Below are 25,143 nucleotides of genomic sequence, written 5' to 3' on the forward strand. Positions count from 1 at the left end.
TCACACGACAAGAAGACATCTTTTTGTTTACATTTCCCCTCTTACTAGCTACCCCACTCCCGCAATTGTCGGTAGCGATTGGCCAAAAACTGTGATAAAGATCGCCGTCGGTCAGTAGTGACCGATTGCTACGGCAGTGGGGCAGCTAGTAAGTGGGGGAATAGGTAAACATAAAGGTGCCTTCTTGTCTCGTGAGGATTATACGTGTAAGAACGATTCTCTGCTTCGTTTCGACATGAATTTATATGAATGAATAACTTTTTAGAATAAGAACTATGTGCGAGAGCGATTCTCGACTTTGTTACGGCATGAATTTGTGGTATAGTGAATTGCTAAATAGATGTGCACATTTTCCAAAAATATTTGGAAATTCGTATTTTGAGCAACGCAACTGCAATCACGTCAAAAGTTATTAGGTCTACCGGAAAGTTCTGTCCGTTTCTTAATTGAAAGAAAATAACACAAACTCCGGACGTGCGACTGAAGTGGTGCGTGCTAGCGACCTTGTTATAATAAATGCTGGCGATGTGGCGTGCATTACTCGAAAGTGCAGAAATGACTTTATTGCCGGAAAGAAGACGACTCGAAAAAAATCATGAACTTAAAAGTTGCAATGAAGAAGGCTATCGCTCTACGAAATTGAAAACCTAACGAACGTAATCTTTTGTCGATTGCACGTCGTTCGTTGAAGGACTGTAATTTGTTTCGCTGAGCCGAAAATCCCCCGTAAATAAACTGTTTTTTAAGGATTGAAGAAAAAGGTAATTCGTCCCGGAGAAAGTTAGGCGGACGCAGCACATAAATTCCGTTGAAGGACGGAACAGTATTAGTGACTTACATTTCCATATGAAATGTAAGTACAGTGGGTGTAGAAAGTATTTGTACATCTTTTGAAACAGAATAAGTTTTTTATAATTGGACCACGCGGTCTAAATTTTTTTTGGGATGATAGATAGATTAGTTTACTAGACAAGGGCTAAAAAATTATTTTCAAAAATTGCAATTTGTTGACGTGATAAAAGAATTAAAAAATGACGTTTCTCTAACTTTTTTATCTGAGCCTATAACGAAAATTTAAAAAATGCATTTTGTAAATCTCGGTGACTTATATGCATGCTAAAAATTTCATCAAAATCGGTTAACTTTGACACGAGTTGCAAGCAATTAAAGATTGCGAAAATTGCAGTTTTTCACGAATTTCAACCAAAAACAAGGAATTTTTACAATTTTCAGTGGCTGTAGCTTGACTATTCGTCGACTGATTTCGATGAAATTTTCAGCATGCATATAAGTTATCAAAATCTACAAAATGCATTTTTTAAATTTTCGTTATAGGCTCAGATAAAAAAGTTGGAAAAACATCATTCTTTAATTCTTTTATCGTGCCAACGAATTGCAATTTTTGAAAATAACTTTTTAACCCTTGTTTAGTAAACGAATCACTCTAACGTTCCCCCCAAAATTTATACCGTTTTGCCCAATTATAATAAAGTTATTACATTTTTAAAGATGTACGAATACTTTCTACACTCACTGTATGTACTGTGGCCTTAGGAATTCTGCATAAAATTTTAATACTTCACGTGATTTGATAGTGTAACAAAGTAGCAACAGATAATTCAAAATGATAAAAAATGCTTTATATATCGAGTCCGAACAGACTAACCGGTTATGTTCGTTATGACTGACGATTTTAAAAATGTCGAAGTATCGTCTTGCAGTAATTTTTGCAGTTAGTTATTTTATTTTACAGCGTAAGTACTTCGGAAACGTTTTGTTTAACCCTTTTATGTCAACTCGAAATTGTGTTAGATTGTACGACCCATGGCAAAAAGTTTTCGGCCAAATGTGACAATACGAAATTATTTCACAATATTGTTGCTTTCGAAACGCAAAGTGCTATCTTATGGCCATAAAACGTTTGGACACATTAAATAAGTTTGTTAACGAGTAAACACAACAAAAATATTTTAATTTTTTTATTTCCAATCAGAAAACAAGAATAAAGCGAAATTGTAGTTGGAAAAAAGTATTTGTCATTATCAATTTATAAACGAATAAAGGTTAGCTTTTAAATTATTTATATTATCTAATATTTTGTAATATTCTTTAATAGGTCTATTATTCGCGTCTTTAAATAGTTCGAAAAGTGCTCACGTCGCAGCATGATTGTTATTTCAAGTTTCTTCAACAACTAGCTTGAAAGTGACTGATGCAAGATTTTCGATAATTATGGAGCATTTCACTAGTATTCGCGTAGAGTTGTTTACATTTTTATTCGAACATTTGGTTAGTGAAACTTGATACGGCAATGCTCTCGCGACCGAATACAGTAATTTCTCCCGGAAATGCCAAATTTCGGGTTGCTGTGAATTTCCCTGTGCTGGTCCTACGCCTATGTAATTTATTGCCACGTCGATGCTAAGGGTCGACGGAGTCGGTCAAGCGTGTGATGCGGCTCGCAGCGCGAATTCCCGGAAGACAATACAAAATGGTCTGTTTGGATGTGAGTCAGATAAGAAAAACCGCAAAACTACAAGGTTAAAGCTACAAGGCACTAGGTATATGACCGTCGAATCGTGGCATGTGCTCTCCGAATTGCCTCCGAAACGTGTTATGTGGCTACTGAATTGCCTTAGAATCATGTCATGTGGCCTCCGAATTTCCTTCGGAACGTGACAAAAAATTATAAATAAAAAAGTTAAGTCATCGTTTTTATTCCAGCATTACCATGTATTCATATTAATGTACACTGACATGCTGACCGCTGCCTTTTTTTGCCGACTGCCCCGAATTTCTATAGAAACGAGTTGCAAGGCTGGAAAAATCGCGACTTAGTATTCTCAGATCTGTCGGTTTCAATTCCTACCTCCGACCATTTCTGGGAGAAATTACTGTACTTTTTTCGAGGATTTCTGTCGGACAAATATTTTTTCCCAACTACAATTTCACTTTATTACTGTTTCCTGATCGAAAATAAAGAAAAGTATAAATTATGTTCTTTGTATCTACTAGGTAACAAACCTATTTAATATGTCCAAACATGTTTTTATATTGTCACGTTTGGCCGAAATTTTTTGTCAAGGGTAGTACTTATTACTTCTAAACAATGACTGTTACTAACAGTCTATTGGTAATAATCCGTTTTGCTTGCAGCGACAAATTCGTCATCAATTCTTAACACAATAAAGATGAAACTCTACTTGAGGTATTTAGTTTTACTATTTTCCTTAAAAAAGATATATTTATATTGCTTTTGTAGGAGAAAATGAGACGATAGATCGGATAAGATCGGGCTGCTTTAACTGTTTTAAGCAATTGAGCTATCCCGGCCGATCGACAACACATTCTCTCCTAGTCTTTATAAATACAACAAAATTATGTTACTTATGTTACTAATGAGGGGTTCCTGAGGTCATTTGAAGCAACTTTTTCCTTAGTGCAAATGCAATCCGCAGTTTTGTTTACAAGTTATTAAGGAAAAACACTGATCAATGAGAGGTGAACTCAGCTGGCGCGAGGTGGCCAAGCCAATGAGCGGCACTGGGCTTCGTCCGCTCGTTGGCTCGGCCGCCTCGTGCCAGCCGAGCTCGCCTCTCATTGGTCACTGTTTTTCCATAATAATTCATAAATGAAGCCGTGGACTGCATTTGCATTAAGGAAAAATTTGCTTCAAATGATCTCAGGAACGTCTCATTTCCCAGAAGCAACATGATTTTTCAGACATCCTTTTTTTGGTAATAATGTCATCAATTTCTATGGTTGGAAAATAATAAAATCATAATGTACTTTCTTTTCCTCAGGGAACCGAAACCTAATAAACTTTCTAATGATCCTTATCGAAATTCTTATAAAGAAGTGTATCTTGGACAAGCGGCAGAACTTCTTCAATTCATGGATTTGCAAGAGATCACATTGATACATTTTCATGGTTACATACAATCAACAGATACAAACGATGTTGTTGACCTAATGCAAGGTACATTTTCGCACTATAAATTCATTTGGTTTAAAAATTGTACATATATAAGTACGTACGAATATATTAGCTCGTAAGCAGGTAAAAAAGTGATGAAATAGGTTTGTTATCGTTAGTAAACAAAACGGTTGCAATCATTAATTTCCATTATACAGTAGAGGCATCCTTATCCGAACGTTTATTTTTACAATATTCTGATATGCAAACGTTCCGTTATCCAATCATTGTATTGCTTAGATATGTCATCGCTTAGTAGAGAACATGAAGGAAATTTTTAGATAATAGAATGATTTAGTATAATAACCTTCGGATAAGAGAATTCTGTACTGTATTCACTTTGAATAATGCACTAGACTATATTGGCTTCGTAGCAGATTAATTCAGCGCTGTAAAGGGTGTTTGAAAAGTATATGTCAATACCGTTGCAGGATGATTCTACACCTTTGGATCGGTGGAGATTTTATAAAAAATGTCACAAAATTGTCCGTGACCTTGATTTTCATGATCAATTTTCATTTTTGCTGCACCGTGTAGTACTCGTCAGGAGGAACTGTATATCTCGTAAAAATTAACCATTCCGTTGAAAAAGTTATTATTTATTATTTATTATTTTATTTTTAAAAGTTATTATTTTTTTACTTATTTGAAAACTTTAACGTCAATTGTCAAGAGAACGGTCCATTTTCGACCCATGGTTCCTTCGAGACTATTGCTCATCCTAACGAGTACTATACGAAACAGTAAAACAAAAATCAAAGTCACGGTCTATTCTGCGGCAACTATTTTTTTAAAAATCTCGACCGATCGGAAAGTGCAGAATTGACATATACTACGGTATTTACATATACTTTTGAGACACCCTTTATAGCGATGAATTAATCTATTACGGTATTGATCTAATCCAGTACATTGTTCAAAGGTGTATTTTGGAACACCTTGTACACAGGGAGTAGAAATATCATACTATTGTTATAATACCCATGAAATTGTTGCAGGTTATTTAGTTGGTACTAATTATAATGTCATCGCAGTAGATTATAGGGATATCACAGATCTTGACTATCTTGAGGCAGTTCTTCTTGTCGATGGTGTAGCTACAGTTATGGTCCAAACTATATACGATATGGTCGCGGGTGGAATGAATGAAACTAAATTAATACTCTCTGGATTTTCGATGGGTTCTCAAGTTTGCGGCTTCATTGGGCGCAAACTATCTTTCCAACTTTCAAAGATAATAGGTATACAATCTCCATACACAGTTATACGTTACCTCAAAACTATATAATAAAACTTATACGAAGAAGAAATTATACAATTCTAAGGAAAGTAAATGTTATTCTAAATACTTGTTTATTATTATAGATGGCTCAGTTGTAGATAATAGATCGAATAATTACTTTTTAATGAAATTGACCTTTTTCATTTAAAGACTGCTCGTAAAGTATCGAAAGAAATTTAATTTTTTAAGCAGATAATATGGCCATCATATTGTGGACTTTTGGATAAGGAACTCGATCGAGCAAAAGTTAACCAATTTTCTAAGATTTTCTTAATAATTACGTTTTTTTCTGATTACTTGCAAGGAGAGGTTCACAGGGATGACGCTCACTTTTTTATGAGATTTGGTACAATGATAGAGCTTGTAAAGTCGAATCCAATGATACTCGGTCTTAGGGGCAGACGGCTTATAGTTTTTGAAATATTTAATATTAAAATTGTTAATAAAAGGCCAGAAAGACGTATTGGATTATTGCCGTGTCACGATCAAGTGACCGATCGAGTCTCCCACCTTTCCCCACTCTCTATGCCACATTGCCATATATTGGCACAATAGCAGAAATATTAGGGAGTGGGGAAGTTTGGAGTATCAATTTGACCTCTCTAAACGTGACGCGCAGTGCCCCTTCCCCATCCCACCTCCTGCCACACGCCGCGGCGTAATCCAGCGCGTCTTTTCGGCCTTTTATTATCAACTTTAACGTTAAATATTTCAAAAACTATAACCGTCTGTCCCTAAAACCGGGTATCATTGAATTCAGCTTCGCAAGCTCTATTACTGTACCAAATCTCACAGAAAAAAGTGAGCGTCACTCCTGTGGAGTTCTCCTTGTAAACATGAAATTTCAGTATGAATCTATTTTTTTCTTTTACAGCTGGGGATCCTGCCGGAAGTGGGTTTTATGTTCTCGAGCCATCGATATCTGCTTCAGACGCGCTTTGTGTTCAATGTATCCATACTGATATGGGTTGGTATGGACATACGGGACCCTGCGGTCACTTAGACTTCTATCCAAATGGCGGAGTTAGGCAGCAGCCTGGTTGTCCAGAGTCGTTTGATTGCATGATACTAATCCATGGAGGACACACTCCTTTATGCTCATTTCGTGGTAACGCACGTCTCTTTCTACCTACTTTATTTGGATACGTAGATAACGATTATCGGAAAGATTGAACCTGAAACATTCTTGTAATACCAAGTTTCCCAATCAGTTCGCGTTAATATGCGATCGTTACTCTTTTTAGAACTTATAAGCGCATGCAGTCATGACAGGGCTGACAAATACATGGCAGAAGCTGCGAGGCACTCGGAGGCGTTCCCTAGTGTAGAATGTAATAGTTGGGACGACTTTATCCATGGCAAATGTGATCGGAATGTTACAATACCTATGGGATACGCTGCACCATGCTCTGTGTCAGTATAACACTTTCATAGAATACTTTCTTTGGTTTCATAGAGTTGAGTGCATGTACTTTTTACATTTCATTTTAACAATTACATGCTACAATGTTGCAATTTCTGGTTAACTGTTATTTCTATTTAATATTTTATATTTACATTTCTAAATGTTGATGCGTGATTGTATTTTTCAGTACGGGCAAATTCTATCTCCAAACAAATAGTAGGCCTCCGTTTTCGAGGGGATTGAATGGTACAGCCTATGAAGACTATGTTATACGTCCGTTAAGGTATAATTAATTAAGGTATAATTAATTATTATTTTGGTGTTTTGTGTTGTATGTGGGTCATAAATTATTATGACTACAGTCTTGAATATAAAGATCAAATATTAAACAATTTTATCTGCGTTTAGATATTATAATACAATTGAAATTGGCAATTAATTTCTTAATTTTATGACTAAAACAATAAAAATAGAGGTGGGCAACGTGTACCCGTTTTATGTCGTTTTCATAATGATGGATAGTTCAATACGGCCCATTCGTCTTATAATTTGATTGACCTCCATTACACACCAATAACATAACATCCTTTTGAAGATATAGTTTAATAAGTGTGCAAATTATTTCTTTATGAACAATTTAATTTGCGCCATCTTTGCTTCTTTTTAAATTTTCTTAATACCTTTATAACTTTGCATTTAACTTGTTAATACTTAATATTAATGCATAAAATCCGCAGTTGAATAAGACGATGTAAGAAATAATAGCATTGTCCAACTCATTGCACTGCGTTCCATTAACTAATAAACAATTCTTACGTATTTTCACACGTTGCCTGTGAATATAAAAATTGCTTTCTTGTACGATCCTCATTATACTGTATGGGGACCATGGCGTTAACACGTTCCGTGCCGAGTTTTTTTTACTCGAATCTTCACACTTTGATATTTTACTAAAACTTGATGTATTACGTGCAATTATTAATTCTCGTACACATAACAACGTAACAAAAACTTATCAACGCCCATTCTTGCGGTGGAAATTGATTCTTCGGTTCTAAATTTCTTGTAAACAATTTGTTCAGTTCACTAAGTAAACATGCAAGCGTGTACCATCGATGGTACACGTGGCACGGAACGTGTTAATGATGAATTTGGTCTTTCTTACGTTCTTCATCGAAAAAGGAATCTACATGTTACAGCCCTATCATTTTCTGCTGTTTGTTAGTTGTTAACACGAATTGAAAAATTGTTTGGAAAGTCTGGTGCCTAAAAAGTCAGAAAAATTTTAAAAATATATACACTAAAATATCTCATTTTCCCTCGAAAGAAAACTAAAAACTGATGTAGAGTGACAGTAGTCTGGTTATTGGAATTTATGAATAATTGGAGATATTCCTCGTACAGCCGAATCTGGTCATTTTTCACTCTTGTCTTTGACGACGAAGAATGAAAAACGTAACGTTAAGCGTATCGGTTGCACTCAGCAATTCTAATGCTGATCAAAAGTGACCCAGCATATTCACTTTTGCTTTAACAGTTGCAAGATTAAGGCTTGTCGTATGACGGCGCGATGTTTACTAATTTGCACGCTTTGATAAAGTAAAGCTAGCCGATAACGTACCTTTCTCTTTGACCGTGCCATTCTTCGATCTCTCACGTTTTCAGCTTCTCCAGGCGGCCTTTTGCCCCACACCATGACAGCTATACTAGTGTATGTAAACACGAGGACCATTATTGGTACCACATACTGTAGAATCATTAACGCTACCGAGTAATAGTATCTGAAACACACACATACGAATGAATAGCCGTCTATGAACAAGAGAGCACAACAATTCAATCCCATAGAGTGGGTGAATGGCCACTGTTTATGTTAACCCTCGCATGGCAGATCGTTTATGACCGCGAGCGGTAGTTTCAGGGTCCATGTAGATCCAAGTCTGGATTTCATTACTTAGTATTTGAATATACAAGATGTCCCAAAAATATCTCGCAATACGGAAATGGCGAATGGCTGAGGTCATTCTAAGTAACTTTTTCCTTAGCGAAAATGCAATTTGTAGCTTTGTTTACGAGTTATTAACGAAAAACACTGACCAATGAGAGGCGAGGGCGCGAACTACAATGTGGTCGATCACTCGAGCGGAACGTGTTCCGACCGCGGAGTTCGACAGAAGAAGGGGGGCTCCGAGTTGCGTTCGAATCAATGAACAAGTCACGAAGCAAGAACTTTCGAATTTTTTTACCACGTGTCAGTGATAATTTTTTGAAAAACCCTGTTCATCCTTATTTCAGAATGTCTGAAGAATATTTACTAATTTTTCGGACCCGAAATAATAAGTAGTTCAACCGTGACAGCCGTTTTAATTTTCTTAAGCGCATGTCGATTCGCAAAGCTAATTTAATTGCACTTTCAAGTGATCAGGCCCAACATCTGGATTACACGTGCACTTGGGAGGGATAGAATTTTAACGTTTGAAAATTCCTTCCTTTCCATATTGGGAGTCCGCAACACGTGCATTCACACTTTCGTTAGGAATGTTACCAACGTTAACGGGGTGTCGAAAGAGACACGGATTCACTTAGTCGCAGACCGTGCCCCGTGAAACATCGTCAGCGTTTCCCGTTAAAATGTATACGGTTCAAGAAGAATTTAACACCGCGTTTTATTCTATCGGCATGCTCCGCACAATTGGCAACGGAGTAGGGAGGCCACGATCCTGAAGAACTATGGCAATAGAAGATATTATATTATTGATTTTTAACGCAGAATCAAACAATTCGACACTCTCCCCTCCCTTCATAGGATATCTCTACTGTTTTGAATTATCAGTGTTTTGGATTATCAGTGATTAATTAACCGATCAGTGTTTGATGACAGTGCAATGAAAGTGCGCTTAAGAAAATTTTAACAGTTGTCACGGTTACAGTATTTATTATTTCGAGTCTAAAAAATTAGTAAATATTCTTTAGACATTCTGAAATAAGGATGAACAGCGTTTTACTCAACATTATCACTGTCACGTGGAAAAAAAAGTCGAAAGTTCATGTTCCGTGACTTGTTCATTGATTCGAACACGGCACGGAGCCCCCCTTCTTCTGTCAAACTCCGCGGTCGGAGCACATTGCCCTCGAGCCACGTTGTAGATCGCGCCCTTACCTCTCATTGGTCAGTTTTTTTCGTTAATAACTTGTAAACAAAGCCGCAGATTGCATTTTCGCTAAGGAATAAGTTACTTCAAATGACTTTAGCAACCCCCCATTTCCGTATTGCAAGACATTTTTGGACACCCTATATAGGGTTTGATGGAAGACTTACTTTAAAGTATTTGGAAATTATTTATTATTCTTCATTATTACAGGTAATGCATAAAATACTATTTTTTTATTACATGTATATTGCATATATGTATTTGGTAGTCTTCGTATTTGTGGATATATTAATTATCATTACCGAAACACAGGCCGAATCTTCCACGTTCCAATAACGACTGGTATATCTTTACACGATTCACGATGACTGCTGTCTCACGGAGATCGGGTTAGAGTAGGGATAATGAGTCACAATCGCGATGCTAGCCGCAACTATGGACCTCACGCGACAAGAAGGCACCTTTGTGTTCACGTTCCCCTCTTACTAGCTGCCCTATTGCCGCAGCTATCGATCGCTATTGGCCGACGGCAATCTTCATCACCGTTCTCAGCCAGTAGCGACCGATAGCTGCGGCAGTGGAGCAGCTAGTAAGAGAAGGGAAGTAAACACAAAGGTGCTGTCTTGTCGCGTGAGGACTGTACTTAGATTTCACGACATACGAAAATATAATCATTACATGGGTCCGCCTGAGTCCGCCAAGCGAGGGTTAAGTATCATAATTGAATTATCCGGTCAATTCGTGATTCTCACAATTTATTTATTAATCAAAGCAGTCGTTATTTCGGTGCAATCGTAATTTATAAAATAATTTATTTCGCTTAATATGTAACAAAGAATGCGGAGGTTAACGATAGAAAGAAAAGAAAACAGTACCTTCGTATAGGCTAATTATGTTTATTGCGATTGCTTCTAAATAATTAACGTATTCAGGAAGAGTCCCGAATTAGTTTATGCATTTGATATTGAACCAGCAAAGCGCATATATGTATTTAATATAAAGCGCATATAGTTAATTTTCTGCTTTGCATGGCACCAGATACAGAGATGTAAAAATAAGAAGTGACCACCACCAATCCACCTTGCACATTTAAGTTATTACGTCTTAAACTTAAGATGTATGTTACAATCCTGGAAAGTGACCTAAAGCAGTTTGTGAAATGAAACTTTAACTCCATTTTTGGGTCATTATTAAAAAACTAATCAATCGATTGGTCAGAATATAATATGTAAGGGAGAACTACTATGAATAGAACACGTATTGAATGGGACGTTACCATTATCTAAAAAATGATGAGTCTTTTTATAATGAAATTGTACTTGTTTTGTAACTACATTATATATGTCAAGTCATCCTTGATTTGAAGCCGCTACCTGTTAATTATGGCCGGATAATTATGGCAAACAGTTAATTCTTTTTATGTTTCCTTTTTTCCCATAACGTTGTATGAAGTACTGTTACTTTTGACTGAGTTTTTATTTACAGCATTCGATCAGGTATTTCTTCAAAAATGTTCACATATAGCAGCGAATATAGTCTTCCTTTATCATAGTAATTAAACAAGTTGAAGTTTCATTGTTGTTACCAAATTTATAAATGGGACACAGTCATTGTTTATGGATGAGACGCGAACAAATCATCTGCTGTAATAAACAATAAATAAAATTGGAAACATGTTAATGAACAGGAAAATAAGAAACTTTGTTGAAGACGAAAAAAACGACACGAAAAAGAAGTAAAAATTAGGATCACGAAGATATCACTCTCGATGAAGAGAGTGGAGCACAGATTCATTAAATATTACAGAATCTGGATCAGATAGGAAAACTATTATTAAACCTGAGTGTAATGCAAGAAGAGGAAAAAAGTGATGACGAATGTCAAGTTTGTAAAGAAATGCGACATGAATGGTGCCCTAAACATTTTTTGCTTATTATGCCATTAATGTTTAGGATATTAAGATAATTTTTAAGATACTTTTATTCAGAAGCTTTTGTTAATTTTCTTCAGTTCCTTTTTATTGAAAGGAATATATCTATTGTCACAAAATACTAAATTGTGATATTAACCAAAGGTGCAGAGCAAGGTTTATTGTATAATTCAAGATCATTATATGTGATATTACATGCACTTACAATCAATAAAAAAAGGCAGTACTTATAAGATTGATACCAAAAAATATCTGAAGTAAATGTAGGTTAAACTTATTGACACTGTGCATTCTTATAACAAAAAAACTGATCTTTCGAATGTTTCAAACTAGAATTAGATAGGTCATTTAGCTTTTTTTTGATATCTTGTCCTAAACAAAAGAGTCCCATTCATGGTAGTTCTGCTCTATTTTCCTGTATTCTTTTACCCAGCACGAGTGTTTAATAGATTGTTTCATTACATCTGAGAGATGTTAGATAATCTTCCTTCGGGTAACTGTTTTGGAACAAAGTATTGCTCATGATAACTAGATCGCGGATTTTTATGGAAAAAACATTGTCAACCAACTTAGTCAACTAAAGTAAAATAAAGGTTGTTTCTTTTCCATAATAGATTTGATAGATTGAAGATAATGTAACATCATTCTTAAAGTCTTTTAATTTTTCCACCGTTTTATGTCATAAATGCATAAAATCCGTGGTGTAGTAACAACTTATTGCCAAACGTGGATAAATCATTTCAAATAGTATATAGTCTATTTTATTTGAAACCGTATGTAGTACACTGTTTAGAAATAGTATTTTATTTAGAGAATGTTTGACAATTGCGTGTGATATTTGAAACGTTTGATTCATGCTGTTGTAATTTTTTTATATTGAAGTATTTTTTCTACAAATTGTATCCGGCATATTGCTTGTTGGTTTGCGAATGAAACTGCTGTTGACATTCAGAACTAAGGAAAGTTTGTGAATCATTAAAATTGTAATCATTAAAAAATTATTAATCTTTGGTTTTGGATAGAATATCAATCAGTTGCTGCAGTTGATAAAGTGTTAATATTTACTTATTATACTGTTTCGTAAACCGAAAACAATTGAACGGAGAGTATCAATGGCAACTATCGTATTAGGCTGGAAACTATGAAACGGGCGTTGAATAAAAATAAAAGCAAAAAGCGCAATTTTTCACATTATTTATTATATTCGATCTATATATATCATATATTTTTGGAACCAATATCGAGAATTTTTTTTATTAGTGGATCCATCTCCGAATGCGTGATTAATGTTTCTCGAAATTTGAACTGCGCTATGATTCAATTTGAACTCGTACAAGAAAAGTAGATGTAAATCGTGTTTTGTTTCCATCTGGTTTCGGAGAAAAATAAAATAAAAATGGGATACTAACACGAAAGAATTTTGCGAAATGAGTAAGAAGAATACCTTTAAAATTTATAAATAAAAATATTGAGCGCACGTTACAATGTACCTCTCTCAGACGCAGCTGATACAAAAAAGCCCGTTTCATAGTTTCCAACCTAATATTATGCATCAAGCAAAGCAAACATGTTAACGTTGTGTGATAAATTTTGCTTTTACGTTCTCAGCGGGTGCTTTTCTAAATTGCGAATATGCTTTAATATAACACGTGGAATTATCGTAAGATACATTACCTATCTTCTATCGATGGCCAAACTTCTTGGCAGATATAGTGATTGCACTGTACGTGCTGTATCGACGGCTGTGTCAGTTTCGTCACGATGGCGATCGGAGATGATATTGCTAATGCCAGCAACCAAACAGCCATGATAAAAAACTTCGCCTGTCGTTTGCTCAGTTTCGGCTTCAACGGCCACATGATGGCTCTATAACGATCTATACTAATTACCACGAGCGTGTATGCGCTCACCAGGACCGATACTGTCTGCAAAGAAAAATACGTGATCATGATTTCGCTACGAAAATTGTTGATAACGTCGCTACATTTCAGCTAATGACTTGAATTTACACGAGTTATGAGACTTTTGTGTACCGATTTAACACATTTGTTTCATGTCTATCAGAAAATGTGTTCATCGGAAAACATATTTATTTATTTTCAGTTCGAGAGTACTATTAATATTATAAGAATAAATGAATAATTAATCACGTCTTACTATGTACACTGTCACTCGAAAGTATGTGAACACTTACCAATTTTATACAAACTACGAAATGCAATGTGTATTATTATTGCTAAATGATTCTTTTTTCAAACATTTATGGGAAGTTCTATAATCGGAGTGGAATCCAATTGTCGATGAAGTAATGGAAAAAACTAACAGCCAGAATACCACGACTAGTAAATGCGGTTATAAAAGCACACGGCGAATATATTGATGAGAAGCAGATATAATTGTTTTTTTATTACTATTGGTGAGTTATTTAATTAATTATTGGTTAAATTCGATCTCTAATAATGTACAAACTAGCATACATGAATATTAATCAAGTTCATTAAAGATTTCATAATTTTTATTTTTAGATAGTACTAAGTGTCAAGGAAGTGCCCATATGCTTTTGAACGATAGTGTACTTGAATAGGAGACTATAACTTGTATCATTTGTAAATATGATTTCCACGTTACACAAGATACTCTGTTCAAAGTTTCCTTTTCTATCAAATACGGATTCGTTTAAATTATATTCATGAAAAATTATGTAAAAATGTAAAGATTAAAAATAAATTTATAAGAATGGTTTTATATCATTATATAAAAACATAAAATTTATAATAAATTTATAAGAATGGTTTTATATCATTATATAAAAACATAAAATTTATAATAAATTTATAAGAATGGTTTTATATCATTATATAAAAACATAAAATTTATAATAAATTTATAAGAATGGTTTTATATCATTATATAAAAACATAAAATTTATAATAAATTTATAAGAATGGTTTTATATCATTATATAAAAACATAAAATTTATAATAAATTTATAAGAATGGTTTTATATCATATATATTATATAAAAACATAAAATTTATAATAAATTTATAATACAAATTATATACGTGAAGGTTAAAAATAAATTTATACGGATGATTTATATCATTTAAAAACATAAAATTTATAATAAATTTATAATAAAAATTATATGTAAAAGTCAAAAATAAATTTATAGGAATAGTTTAACATAATTATTTAAAAATATAAAATGTATGATATAATAAAAATTATATTTCTACAATAGATCTACAATAAATGTAAAAAACGTCAGTAAATTTATAATAAAATTGAACCAGCCAAATTCTCGAACACCGATTTTCCAACTAGAGAAGGTCTTTTTCGAGACAAAAGCACATGTCAGCACAGTACCCCATATATCAAGTGATCCCTTAAGTAATGAGGTCAGAAGAATGATTTTTCACACTTCGTCGGATTTCAATGATGAATGCTTAAAACTTGGATCAGTCCTGACTCCAGACACTTGAATCGATAAATTACTTTTATGAACGAATCGATTTCTAAATAGTGAAATTTCGATTTGATGCTTTAAAAACGAGCGTTGTTAACGATGGGAGCTGTCGTTAGTCGCTAGTTATCACCGTGGCATTTCTGACATTCTCGACAGTGGTCTAACAAGCAAGGGCAGTGATCTGAACCAGTGGTTTTTGTGGTTTCTGGCAACATTCGGATCGAATTTTATTGCTTAATTATGCGTTCAAAATGTTATCATTTCTACATCGATTACTACTTGCTCAAATTCGAAATATAATCAATCCAAGAGCATCGATTTGACACAAATCTGGTATTTGCGTTTAATCATATTCTTCCTCATAGTAAACCATGTCTTCTCATAGTAGAAACTTTAAAGCAAGGCACTAAATTATTTCCTAAACTATGGTCCGTTCAAAAAAATGTATCAAATGAACTTTACCCTGTTTCGGGGGGGGGGGGGTTATCCTATAATGACCACAATTTTTTGTTGAGTGGACGTATTTCTGAAATCCCAAGGTGGTCTGCGTTTTTTTTTTAAATGGAACTGTATATTTTTTTACGTAAACTGATTAAGCATTTCAAAAACAATTCATTGACCTATAACATTTTGAAGGTCGTTAGAGGTCATTTAATGCTGTTTAACCCTTTGCCGTATCATTTTCGTCATAGTTACAATAATTAGAATTCCGATTGTAACAGTTTCTTAGAAGAAGGAGAAAATTAAATGTTTAAATACTGATGACAAAAAAATCAGAATTTTATTCAGATTAAAGAGAACGGAATAGCGTTCATATTTAACAGGTTATTAGTAGAAATCTCGATCACGTGTCAGACTCGTCAAAGTATAGCAAGGGGTTAAATCTTCGTTAAACGTTCTAGGAATTCCATCTTCCTTCAGTATTTCATCGTTTCGTATGTAAACATAACGCGAATTCGCACTAAAAAAGATAAACTTAACACAGCATTAAATGATCTTGAACAATCTCCAAAAATCAAAGTATTTAGGTCAATGAATTAGCCTTAAAATACACTATTTGCTTACAAAAAAAAATATACATATACAGATCCATTTAAAAGAAAAACACGGCCACCTTGAAATCTCGAAAGCACAATTTTTGAAACAAACTATAGTTTGAGGGATAATTGAGTGCGTCACTTCAAATGGGACATCCCGTATATAATAGTGCAGCATATAATACATTGTTTATACTGCAATATTTTTGAATTTAGTGCATACGGCAAATAAAAAAATAATCAAAATTAAGAATGATGAAGAAAATAGAAAACTAAATAAAAAAAAAAGTAAAAAATTACAAGGTTGTTAAAAAAAATAAAATTAATATTTTCGTTGACACATTTCAAAGTATCCTATATTAAAAAGATTTACTACATTCAAGAATGTGCATCTGTGTAACATGTTTCTTAATTTTTGTCGGAAGTGCATAAATTTTTCTCTATATAAAACGTTGCATAAATTATGCAAAATGTACAAGAACTAAATTGTGCTGATACAGATTTCGTTGAACGAGAAAGTCATATAGTTAACAAAAGTGTATCAAGTGGAAAAATGTTATATGATACAATAACGTACTGAATTGACGAGATGATGCCCTTTTCAAATAAAATAAATTCTCCCCAATCGTCCCTCAGCTTGTAAATAAAAATGAACAATTTGAGAAGAGAAAACACGATTGTACGAACCTCGCGGCTCGTTTTTATAGTCGTTGACAATCGGCAACTACAAAAACGAGCCGTCATTTTCCTTCCCAAGCTGGGGAGCTATTGGAGAGAATTTATAAAAATTCTTCATATAGCAACCTTTGTGGATGTTACGAAAATATTGACATCGTGCACTTCATATGGAACGGCTCGTTAGCCACGAATTCACAGAAAGCTTTGCTGATGCCGGTGTAACATGGTTATACGAATTTCGGGGTAAGCTGCCAGCAACTAGCCGCAGGGAACAGAATACCAACAATGGGATTTTTTACATACTGCACGTGACCGCATACGAAACGAAGCTTGCAGAGCAATACGACGTATTAAATTTCTAGTTCAGCCCATAACTGAAATGGACTCGTTTAAAACTCCTGCTATTTTGATTTTCCGCTATTACGTTTATGCTGAATACTCAAGTCGTGAATACTATCGTGGCATACAAATCTTTGTACAAAATGAAATTATTTCAGTGTGTTCATGCTAAACGTTACACATGGAGTGAAATTCGCAGGAGAAACTTTCATAACCCCATTGGTCCTTTATAACGTATCTCGTGGGTCGAATAGTAAATTTTCTCCAATTTTCATCCAGCTTGTAAACAAGGCTCGAATAATCGTATTTCCTCTTTACAAATTGTGTATTTTTGTTTACTGAATTTACTCTATACAACATCTAGCAATGAATATAATATATTCTCCCCAATTGTCTTTCAACTTGTAAATAAAAACGGACAATTTGGGAAGAGAAGATACGATTATTCGAGCGTCGAAACTCATTTTTATAGTTGTTAACGAGGCTCGAATAGTCGTATTTCCTTTTTCCAAATTGTCCATTTTTTACAAGCTGAGGGACAATTGGGGAAAATTGGAAATTTTTAAACATTTGTAAAGATATTAAATAGAACGTGCAATTAACAGTCGGTAGGGCATTTGAAAATGAATATCTAATACTTCCAAAATTATTGAACGTGACTGTTAATATAATGCGCAGGACAGTTACGTCCACTAGTGCTTAAATTAAATTAATCTCGGTAGACTGCCCTAATCCTACAGTACATTGGTGAAATATGATAATCGTTCGTGATATGTACCATTAAAATTTTGCCTGGATTAGACACTTAACGATGGACAGAATTGATTATAAAGGATAATAATTCGTACACCATTCAGTGTGCATGTCTCGACAGGTATTAGGTATAAATCATTTAAAATTTGTCATTCCAAATTCTGAATTTTGTGATTATTTGAAATATTTCTATAAATTATATGAATACTATTTTAGCATTTACAACAATTACAATATTTTCGTTGACATATTTCGAATTGATATCCTATATTAACACTTTAATGGCTTATACAAGGTTACATAAATTATGTAAAATGTACAAGAGCTAATTGAAGTATAAAGAAGCCTTTGAGGATATTTTCGAAACTTTCAGGGCTCGATAGATCTATTGTTTACATAATCTCTCATCGAATTGTGGTTAACCTATCGCACTCTAAGCTAGTAGGTACGAGGAATGCATTTAGAACGTAAATCGGTTCAATCGCTTCTACTTCTGGTAATGTGGGCTCGTGAAACGAATATGTATTCGGATCTGGTGTACAGTCAGTCACGAAAATATGCGGGCACTTTTAAACACGGAGTAAATTTTAAAACATTGCACCAAATGACTTGAATATCTTTACAATGTTAGATAGTTTACTAAACTGTGGCGGCTACCTCCAGACCCGCCAGCAGAGGGCTCCTCTTCCCACTAGTAGCCGATCCGTTCCGATCCCTATATATACTCCGAGACTTCGTCCTATCCTTACGTCTAAGGCAAGGGCCCGCTAGGATAGCCTTACTGATGAGTCCTCTAGCGGGCCCCGGACGAAACGTCTCCCCACTCCTTTCCTTTTCTACGACACACGAACTGCCGCCAAACTGGTGACCCCGACAACGAACACAACCTTCTGATCAACCTACATCATTGTAAATATTGTACATAGTAGCTTTAAGGCTCTGATGTAGGTTGATCCAGCTGGGATCAGGATCAGGTAACGTTTGCACTACCTCGGGCATTAAACGCGGTCAAGTCGAGTAGAGCTACGCAGGCATCCTTACGACCGCGTCGATGCCCACGAGGTATAGCAAACACCTAGCATGGAGAGGACCTTCATCTTAGATATCGTTATCACTGGCAGGGGGGTATGTGGCGGCTACCTCCAGACCCGCCACAAAACAATTGCCAAATCTTTTACAAAAATTTGAATTTTTTGAATTTTTTATTTAAGCGAATAATTAAACTTGAAACATTGCAGTTTGTAAATCTCGGTAACTTGTATCGATGAAAATTTCATCGAAAACATCGGTTAACGTTGTTGCGAGCTATAAACAATTAAAGATTGTCATAATAGTGGTGTTCCAATTTTTTCGTGACCGACTGTAGCCGACAAGAAGATGGTAAGAACTGCGAAATCTCGAATTTGTCTGTATAATGTAAAATGAAATGAAAATAGAAAAAAGACAACAAAAAATAGTTGAAAGACAGTCGATGAAAACAGGTTCGTTGGGTGCGGAAATGATGGACTGAATGTATATATATATAAAATGAATGCAAAAAATAAATATGAAAAATGAATGAAAAAAATGAATATAAAAAGTAGACAACCTGTAGAAGGTATCCTTGATCACAACCTGTATATCTTGAAAACTAATTTGTTGCAAGGCATATGCGATGTGATAATCGTGAAATATTTTAAATTGTTCCAAGTCAACAACATGAAACACGAAGCACGCATCATTCAAAATTCAACTATTATTTTATACGATATTTTCTAAAACAAAAGACCATACACTAAAATCGTTAATCTGAAATACCGAATGTGCGGAACCAATTTCAATCGGAATTTCTGTGTTCACGTGAATTTTGTTCTACTATCGCCATTCGTTCATCAACACTGGATCGGCCAATTAAAAAAAAAAAAGAACAATCACGCACGGACTAGTCGTTTATAAAAGATTTTAACGACTGAACGATTTCCGGTCAATATTCCCACGTATTGATGAACGAGGAGTGGATATTGAAGCTCGATGACGAAGCGAACGTAAACTGTAACTGCGCTTCCTGCGTCCACTGCAACTGTTTCACTGCCCATGAACTGCAAATTGATTTTAGAAGATTCCATTGAATCTCTACGAACGATTCGCTCGAGCACACATCCCTGCGATTTCGCACGCAAGTAAAGCAAATTAATCTTTTGACCATGACCGATTTATGCGATTTATAGCTGAATGGTTCGACCCACAACGTTGGGGAATGGTACAGCAACGGCTGAAAATGTTTGAACCCTTGTTTGACGAACAAACTTGTCCAAATGATCACTTAAGCCCCTATATAGGTGACATTAAAATGCTCACCTGAAAAGGATTAATGAAACAACAACAACTGCACACAAGTAGCCGTGATTGTTTGTATCTTCCCTTCTTCGGTGCAGTGTGAACAGTGCAACTGATCAAATGGTTCCGAAGTTAATGAGTAATTTACATTTTGTTCGAAAAACTGGTCTTTGTATGACACCGAACGAATCTGTCAATGTAGTATTTATTATTTTTTTATCAAGATTTGTACAAAAATCGATGTCTGAGAAATCGGTTTTCGATTGTTTGCAGAAAAAAAGTAAATACACTCGACAGCAAAATTAAAGCATCACCAATTTTTGGGCGAAAAATTGTACTGTAACTCCGTTAAAAGTTATCATTAAAACATGATTCTTTTCTTAATTAAAACTTTATTATAGCGTATCGTAATTTTTAATATCATGCATTCTCATGACTGTGCTATTCCATATCTGAGGGCACGTTCGTGATATCGAAAAAGTACAAAGTTTAACGCTCTCTATGGAGTTTAAAACATTTCTTTCGTAGCGACTTAAATCTGCCCTCAAATTACACTCCTCGTCAAAAAGATAGCCCAGGTGTGTTATCTTCAATTTCTCAATAACGCATACGTAGATTCCCTTTAACCCTTTCGCTCCGAACGACGGATATATCCGTCATCCATATGAACACTCGCGGAGCCGAACGCCGGATATATCCGACATCCACATGATCGCCCTCTGGGGACAAACGCCGGATATATCCGACATGCTGGTAAAATCGCGACCTAATTTTTGGACTGCACCGCCTCTTGTTACTATTGCGTGAATCTTTTGACGAAACAAACAAACGACAGTCCGAAATAAACGACACACCATTCAAGTTATATTTGTTCTACCTGCATTTCCCATTATTATTGTGTTACATGTCATAAAGGGATAGAAAATCGAAAGTACTAACTTTAGGACTAATTATTATGTATTATGTTTTGTGTATTATGAATATTATGTTTTATTTTATTACTGTATATTATATATTATTTCTTCACTTTTTCCATTGTTAATGAAACTTTTTTTACCTATTAAATAACTTTATACCTTATGCAGAAATTATAACTATATTGTTTTAAAGAAAAATCCCTTTTCTTCCCAAATACACTATCCACGCGCAATGTGCACAATTTCGGCGGGTGGTTCCGTTCAGGAGGGGCGCTACGGCGAACTGAACCGCCGTAGCGAAAGGGTTAATGACGAGTAATATCCAAACACATTAGGAGCTCGGGATATGCGGTTCGTTGTAAATAAGCCACAACATTGCAGGGTTTCAAATACAACAACAAAAAACTGTTTCATTCCGAGAACGAAATGATTGCATATGAATATGTACTAACGAAGTAATAATGAAATCATATTGTAACCTGCAATATTATGTACCGAATATAATATACTTACAGTGGCCCACGAAAATGTTCGTACAGCTTTTAAAATGCAATAACTTTTTAAAAACTAGACTGAGCGACTTGAATTTCTTTTAGATGACAGCGGGATTGGTCTACTACACGATGACCTAAAATGCTGTTTTTTAAATTTTGCTATTGGTTGGAATAACAAAAAAAAATAAAAATTCTCGTTTTTTAACTATTTTATCTGAGCCTATAACGGAAATTTAAAAAATGCCTTTCGTAGGTCTCGGTAACTTATATGCATGCTGAAAATTTTATCAAAATCGAATGATGTTATTATGAGAGATACAACAAATTGAAGTTGGCAAAAATCGTAGTTTTATCACGATTTTGACCAAAAATTGGAAGTAAGTCTACAGTTTTTTAAATCTTTCAACGCCTGTAGCTCGACTCTGGGTTAATCGATTTCGAAAAAAAAATTTTTCGCCAAATTTTCAACACGCACATAAGTTACTAAAATCTACGAAAGGCATTTTTTAAGTTTTTGTTAAAGGTTCCGATAAAAATGTTGAAAAACGAGAATTGTTATTTTCTTTTCATTCCAAGCAATAGCAAAATTTAAAAAAAGGCATTTACGTCATCGTCTAGTAGACTAGTCCCTCTACCATTTAAAAAAAAATTAAAGTCATTTAGTTGACATTTAAAAAAAGTTATTATGTATTAGAAGGTGTACGAACACTTTTGTGGAACATTGTATTTAATAGTAATTACATCCCTCTCGGTTTCTGATTACCTTCAGTATGCGATTTATTATACACGGATTTTGAATGTATTTACTAAGCTAAATCATTTCATTCGCGTACAACAGCATTTTTTAATTCATATATGTACGTTTCGATATTGCGTACCATTTTTGTATACGTCACGAACAATTCATGTCCAACAATTTTCTATTGTATTGACCCCTTATATTATGATTAATTAATCGTGCGGAGCAGACAATTTAAGTTATCAAAAAATGAAACTTACATATTGCTGTTTATATTTAATATATTCATATGAATGTAGACATTGTTTCATTTGTAACAGATAGATTGCGGATTTTTATGAAAAATAAAAATTTCGACAAGCAGAAATTAAATACAAATAAATTATTCCTTTCAATAATTCTGATAAGTTGAAAATAGTGTAACAATATTATTAAATTGTTCTTCTGTTTTCACAATATTATATTTAGCTACTCTTCTTTGCCATAAATATACAAAATCTGCAGTCTAGTAATAGAACAGATTATCAATGTAATGATAATATTAAACAAAAATGGAAAAATATCCCCTTTTTAAGTTACAATGAAATCAAGAAAAAAGATTCTTAACACATAATCGAAATTATTGTGAACATCAAACTATTTAATTCTCTATTCAATTTTCTATTTAATAACTCGTAAACAAAGCCGCAGATTGCTTTTGTGATACCCTACATAATGTATAATATCCGTCGGAGACAGTTTGCGCACAAAAAGTACATAAAAAATCTGTATAAATCACTGACAAATCCCATACTGAAGGTAATCAAAGGCAAAGAGGGATGTACTCACTATTAAATAAGCGTATCATTCTATATTACAGGTTATAATACGTTTTCATTATTACTTCGTTAGTATTCATATGCTATCATATCGTTCTCGGAATAAAACAGTTTTTTGTTGTTGTATTTGAAACCCTTTTTATTACTCGTCATTAAAGGAAAACTACATATGCGTTATTCAAAAATTGAAGATAACACACCTGGGCTATCTTTTTGACGAGGAGTGTAATTTGAGGGCAGATTTAAGTCGCTATGAAAGAAATGTTTGCAATTCCATAGAGAGCGTCAAACTTTGAATTTTTTTGGTAACACGAACGTGCCTTCAGATTTGGGATACATGATATTAAAAATAATAATATGATATCATAAAGCAGAGACTTCAAGCTGTAATTTTAAGAAAAATCATGATTTTATGACAGCTTTTAACTCTTCAAAGATTTGCCATTTTTCGGCCAAAAATTACTGATGCTTTAATTTTGCTATCGAGTGCATGATTAAAACACTAACAAAGTATTTATACTTATATAATAATAAGTAAATAATTAAAATTACTATATTACTATATTACTATATTTAGTAAATATGTAACCACGACTATATGTATAACAAAATTAAACATGCCCCGTTTCTTAACGAAGACAATGATTCTTCGGTAAGTAAATGGAATACAGAAAAATCGTACGTACCTGCAGGAAATAGACGACAGGGCAAAGCTGCGAGCCGAACGGCCAATACTGGAGCACGAAGAGACTAAAGAAACTAGGTGGCACACAGAAGAAAGCCATCAGGATATCCCCGACTGCGAGATTCACAATGAAATAATTTGTGACAGTTTGCATTCGTTTGTTACTGTGTACGACGTAGCAAACAAGACCGTTGCCCGTCATCGCGATCACGAAGACGCTACCATAGAAGAAATAAATGATGCACTTGAACCAGCTCACCAAGAAAATGCTATATATTCCGCTGAAATAGTTGCAACTAATTTCAACTTCGTATGGTGTCGAGTTTGTGCCATTGAAGATCTGCACGATGTGCACGGTGTAGTTTTCGTACCCGTAGCTCATGTTGCGGTTCGTCTTTCACAGCATCTAGACCTAACAATAAAATCATCACAAAGTCATTATATTATAAGTCATATTATTGGGTCGTTCGGAAAGTTGTTTCGTTCTTTCTCGAGAAAATGAAAGACAATATTTTTAACGTTTCAAATAAAGAAAAAACCTTCCGACATTTTTCTGGTGTTTTCAAAATCTTATCTCGTAGAAGCCCCATCGTTTGCTGAATCACGTGCTTCTTTAACGAGCTTACAAAACGAAGTTTTTTTTTAGAAACGAAACAACTTTCCGAATGACCCAATATTATATCATTATATGATTATGTTATTATATTATTATATTATTATATTATTATATTATTATATTATTATATTATTATATTATTATATTATTATATTATTATATTATTATATTATTATATTATTATATTATTATATTATTATATTATTATATTATTATATTATTATATTATATATGTTATTTAGTTTTATTCAAAATATGAAAAGATATCATTAAAATGTTGATCTTTCCGCTTATGTTCCTATCATAACTTTGAATCTTTAACTTCATCGTGTTCAAAGGTGATGGACATTTAAGAAGCAATACGTATTAGATAAGTATCGATGCAAGGAAAAAAAAGAGAAAAGATTTGTTAGCAATTGAGGTCAAGGAAAAATCAGTTTTCAGACGTTTATGCAAATTTATACTAAACCTACCTAGTCTTAAACGTAACTGATTTGACTAAACGTGACCGTTATTTCATAACTATGACAAGATAG

The 25,143-nt window shown here is 34.1% G+C and overlaps 2 protein-coding genes across 9 annotated transcripts in view; one reads left to right on the plus strand and one right to left on the minus strand.

The window, feature by feature from the left end:
- Nucleotides 1-25,143, minus strand: part of LOC143259846 (RYamide receptor) — a 284,265-nt gene that overhangs the window by 216,327 nt on the left and 42,795 nt on the right. For all 6 annotated transcript variants that reach the window (XR_013033846.1, XR_013033845.1, XR_013033844.1 and 3 more), the window contains exons 2-4: nucleotides 23,993-24,403; nucleotides 13,420-13,670; nucleotides 8,285-8,444 (exon numbers count right to left, since the gene is read on the minus strand). Coding sequence is in view for 1 of the 6 variants with exons in the window: in XM_076523620.1 (XP_076379735.1) it covers nucleotides 8,285-8,444; nucleotides 13,420-13,670; nucleotides 23,993-24,373 (792 nt within the window). In the remaining 5 variants the exon portion in view is untranslated. The remainder of the gene's footprint in view (nucleotides 1-8,284; nucleotides 8,445-13,419; nucleotides 13,671-23,992; nucleotides 24,404-25,143) is intronic.
- LOC117225233 (lipase member H) lies at nucleotides 1,655-24,117 on the plus strand. 3 transcript variants are annotated; one of them, XR_013033849.1, is made up of 9 exons: nucleotides 1,655-1,754; nucleotides 3,157-3,208; nucleotides 3,804-3,979; nucleotides 4,975-5,217; nucleotides 6,133-6,366; nucleotides 6,503-6,671; nucleotides 6,851-6,946; nucleotides 14,016-14,161; nucleotides 14,271-14,490. XR_013033849.1 is itself a non-coding variant. In XM_033478605.2 (8 exons), the coding sequence occupies exons 1-8, from the start codon at nucleotides 1,700-1,702 to the stop codon at nucleotides 24,003-24,005; spliced, it is 1,032 nt and encodes a 343-aa protein (XP_033334496.2). In that variant the 5' UTR covers nucleotides 1,655-1,699; the 3' UTR covers nucleotides 24,006-24,117. The 3 variants fall into 3 exon arrangements, 2 of the variants coding, with proteins under 2 accessions (XP_033334496.2, XP_033334495.2); XM_033478605.2 differs by lacking the exons at nucleotides 14,016-14,161; nucleotides 14,271-14,490 and adding an exon at nucleotides 23,999-24,117; XM_033478604.2 differs by having other exon boundaries at nucleotides 14,016-14,490.

The sequence above is a fragment of the Megalopta genalis genome, chromosome 7, assembly GCF_051020955.1.
Source record: "Megalopta genalis isolate 19385.01 chromosome 7, iyMegGena1_principal, whole genome shotgun sequence".
Lineage (NCBI taxonomy): Eukaryota > Metazoa > Arthropoda > Insecta > Hymenoptera > Halictidae > Megalopta > Megalopta genalis.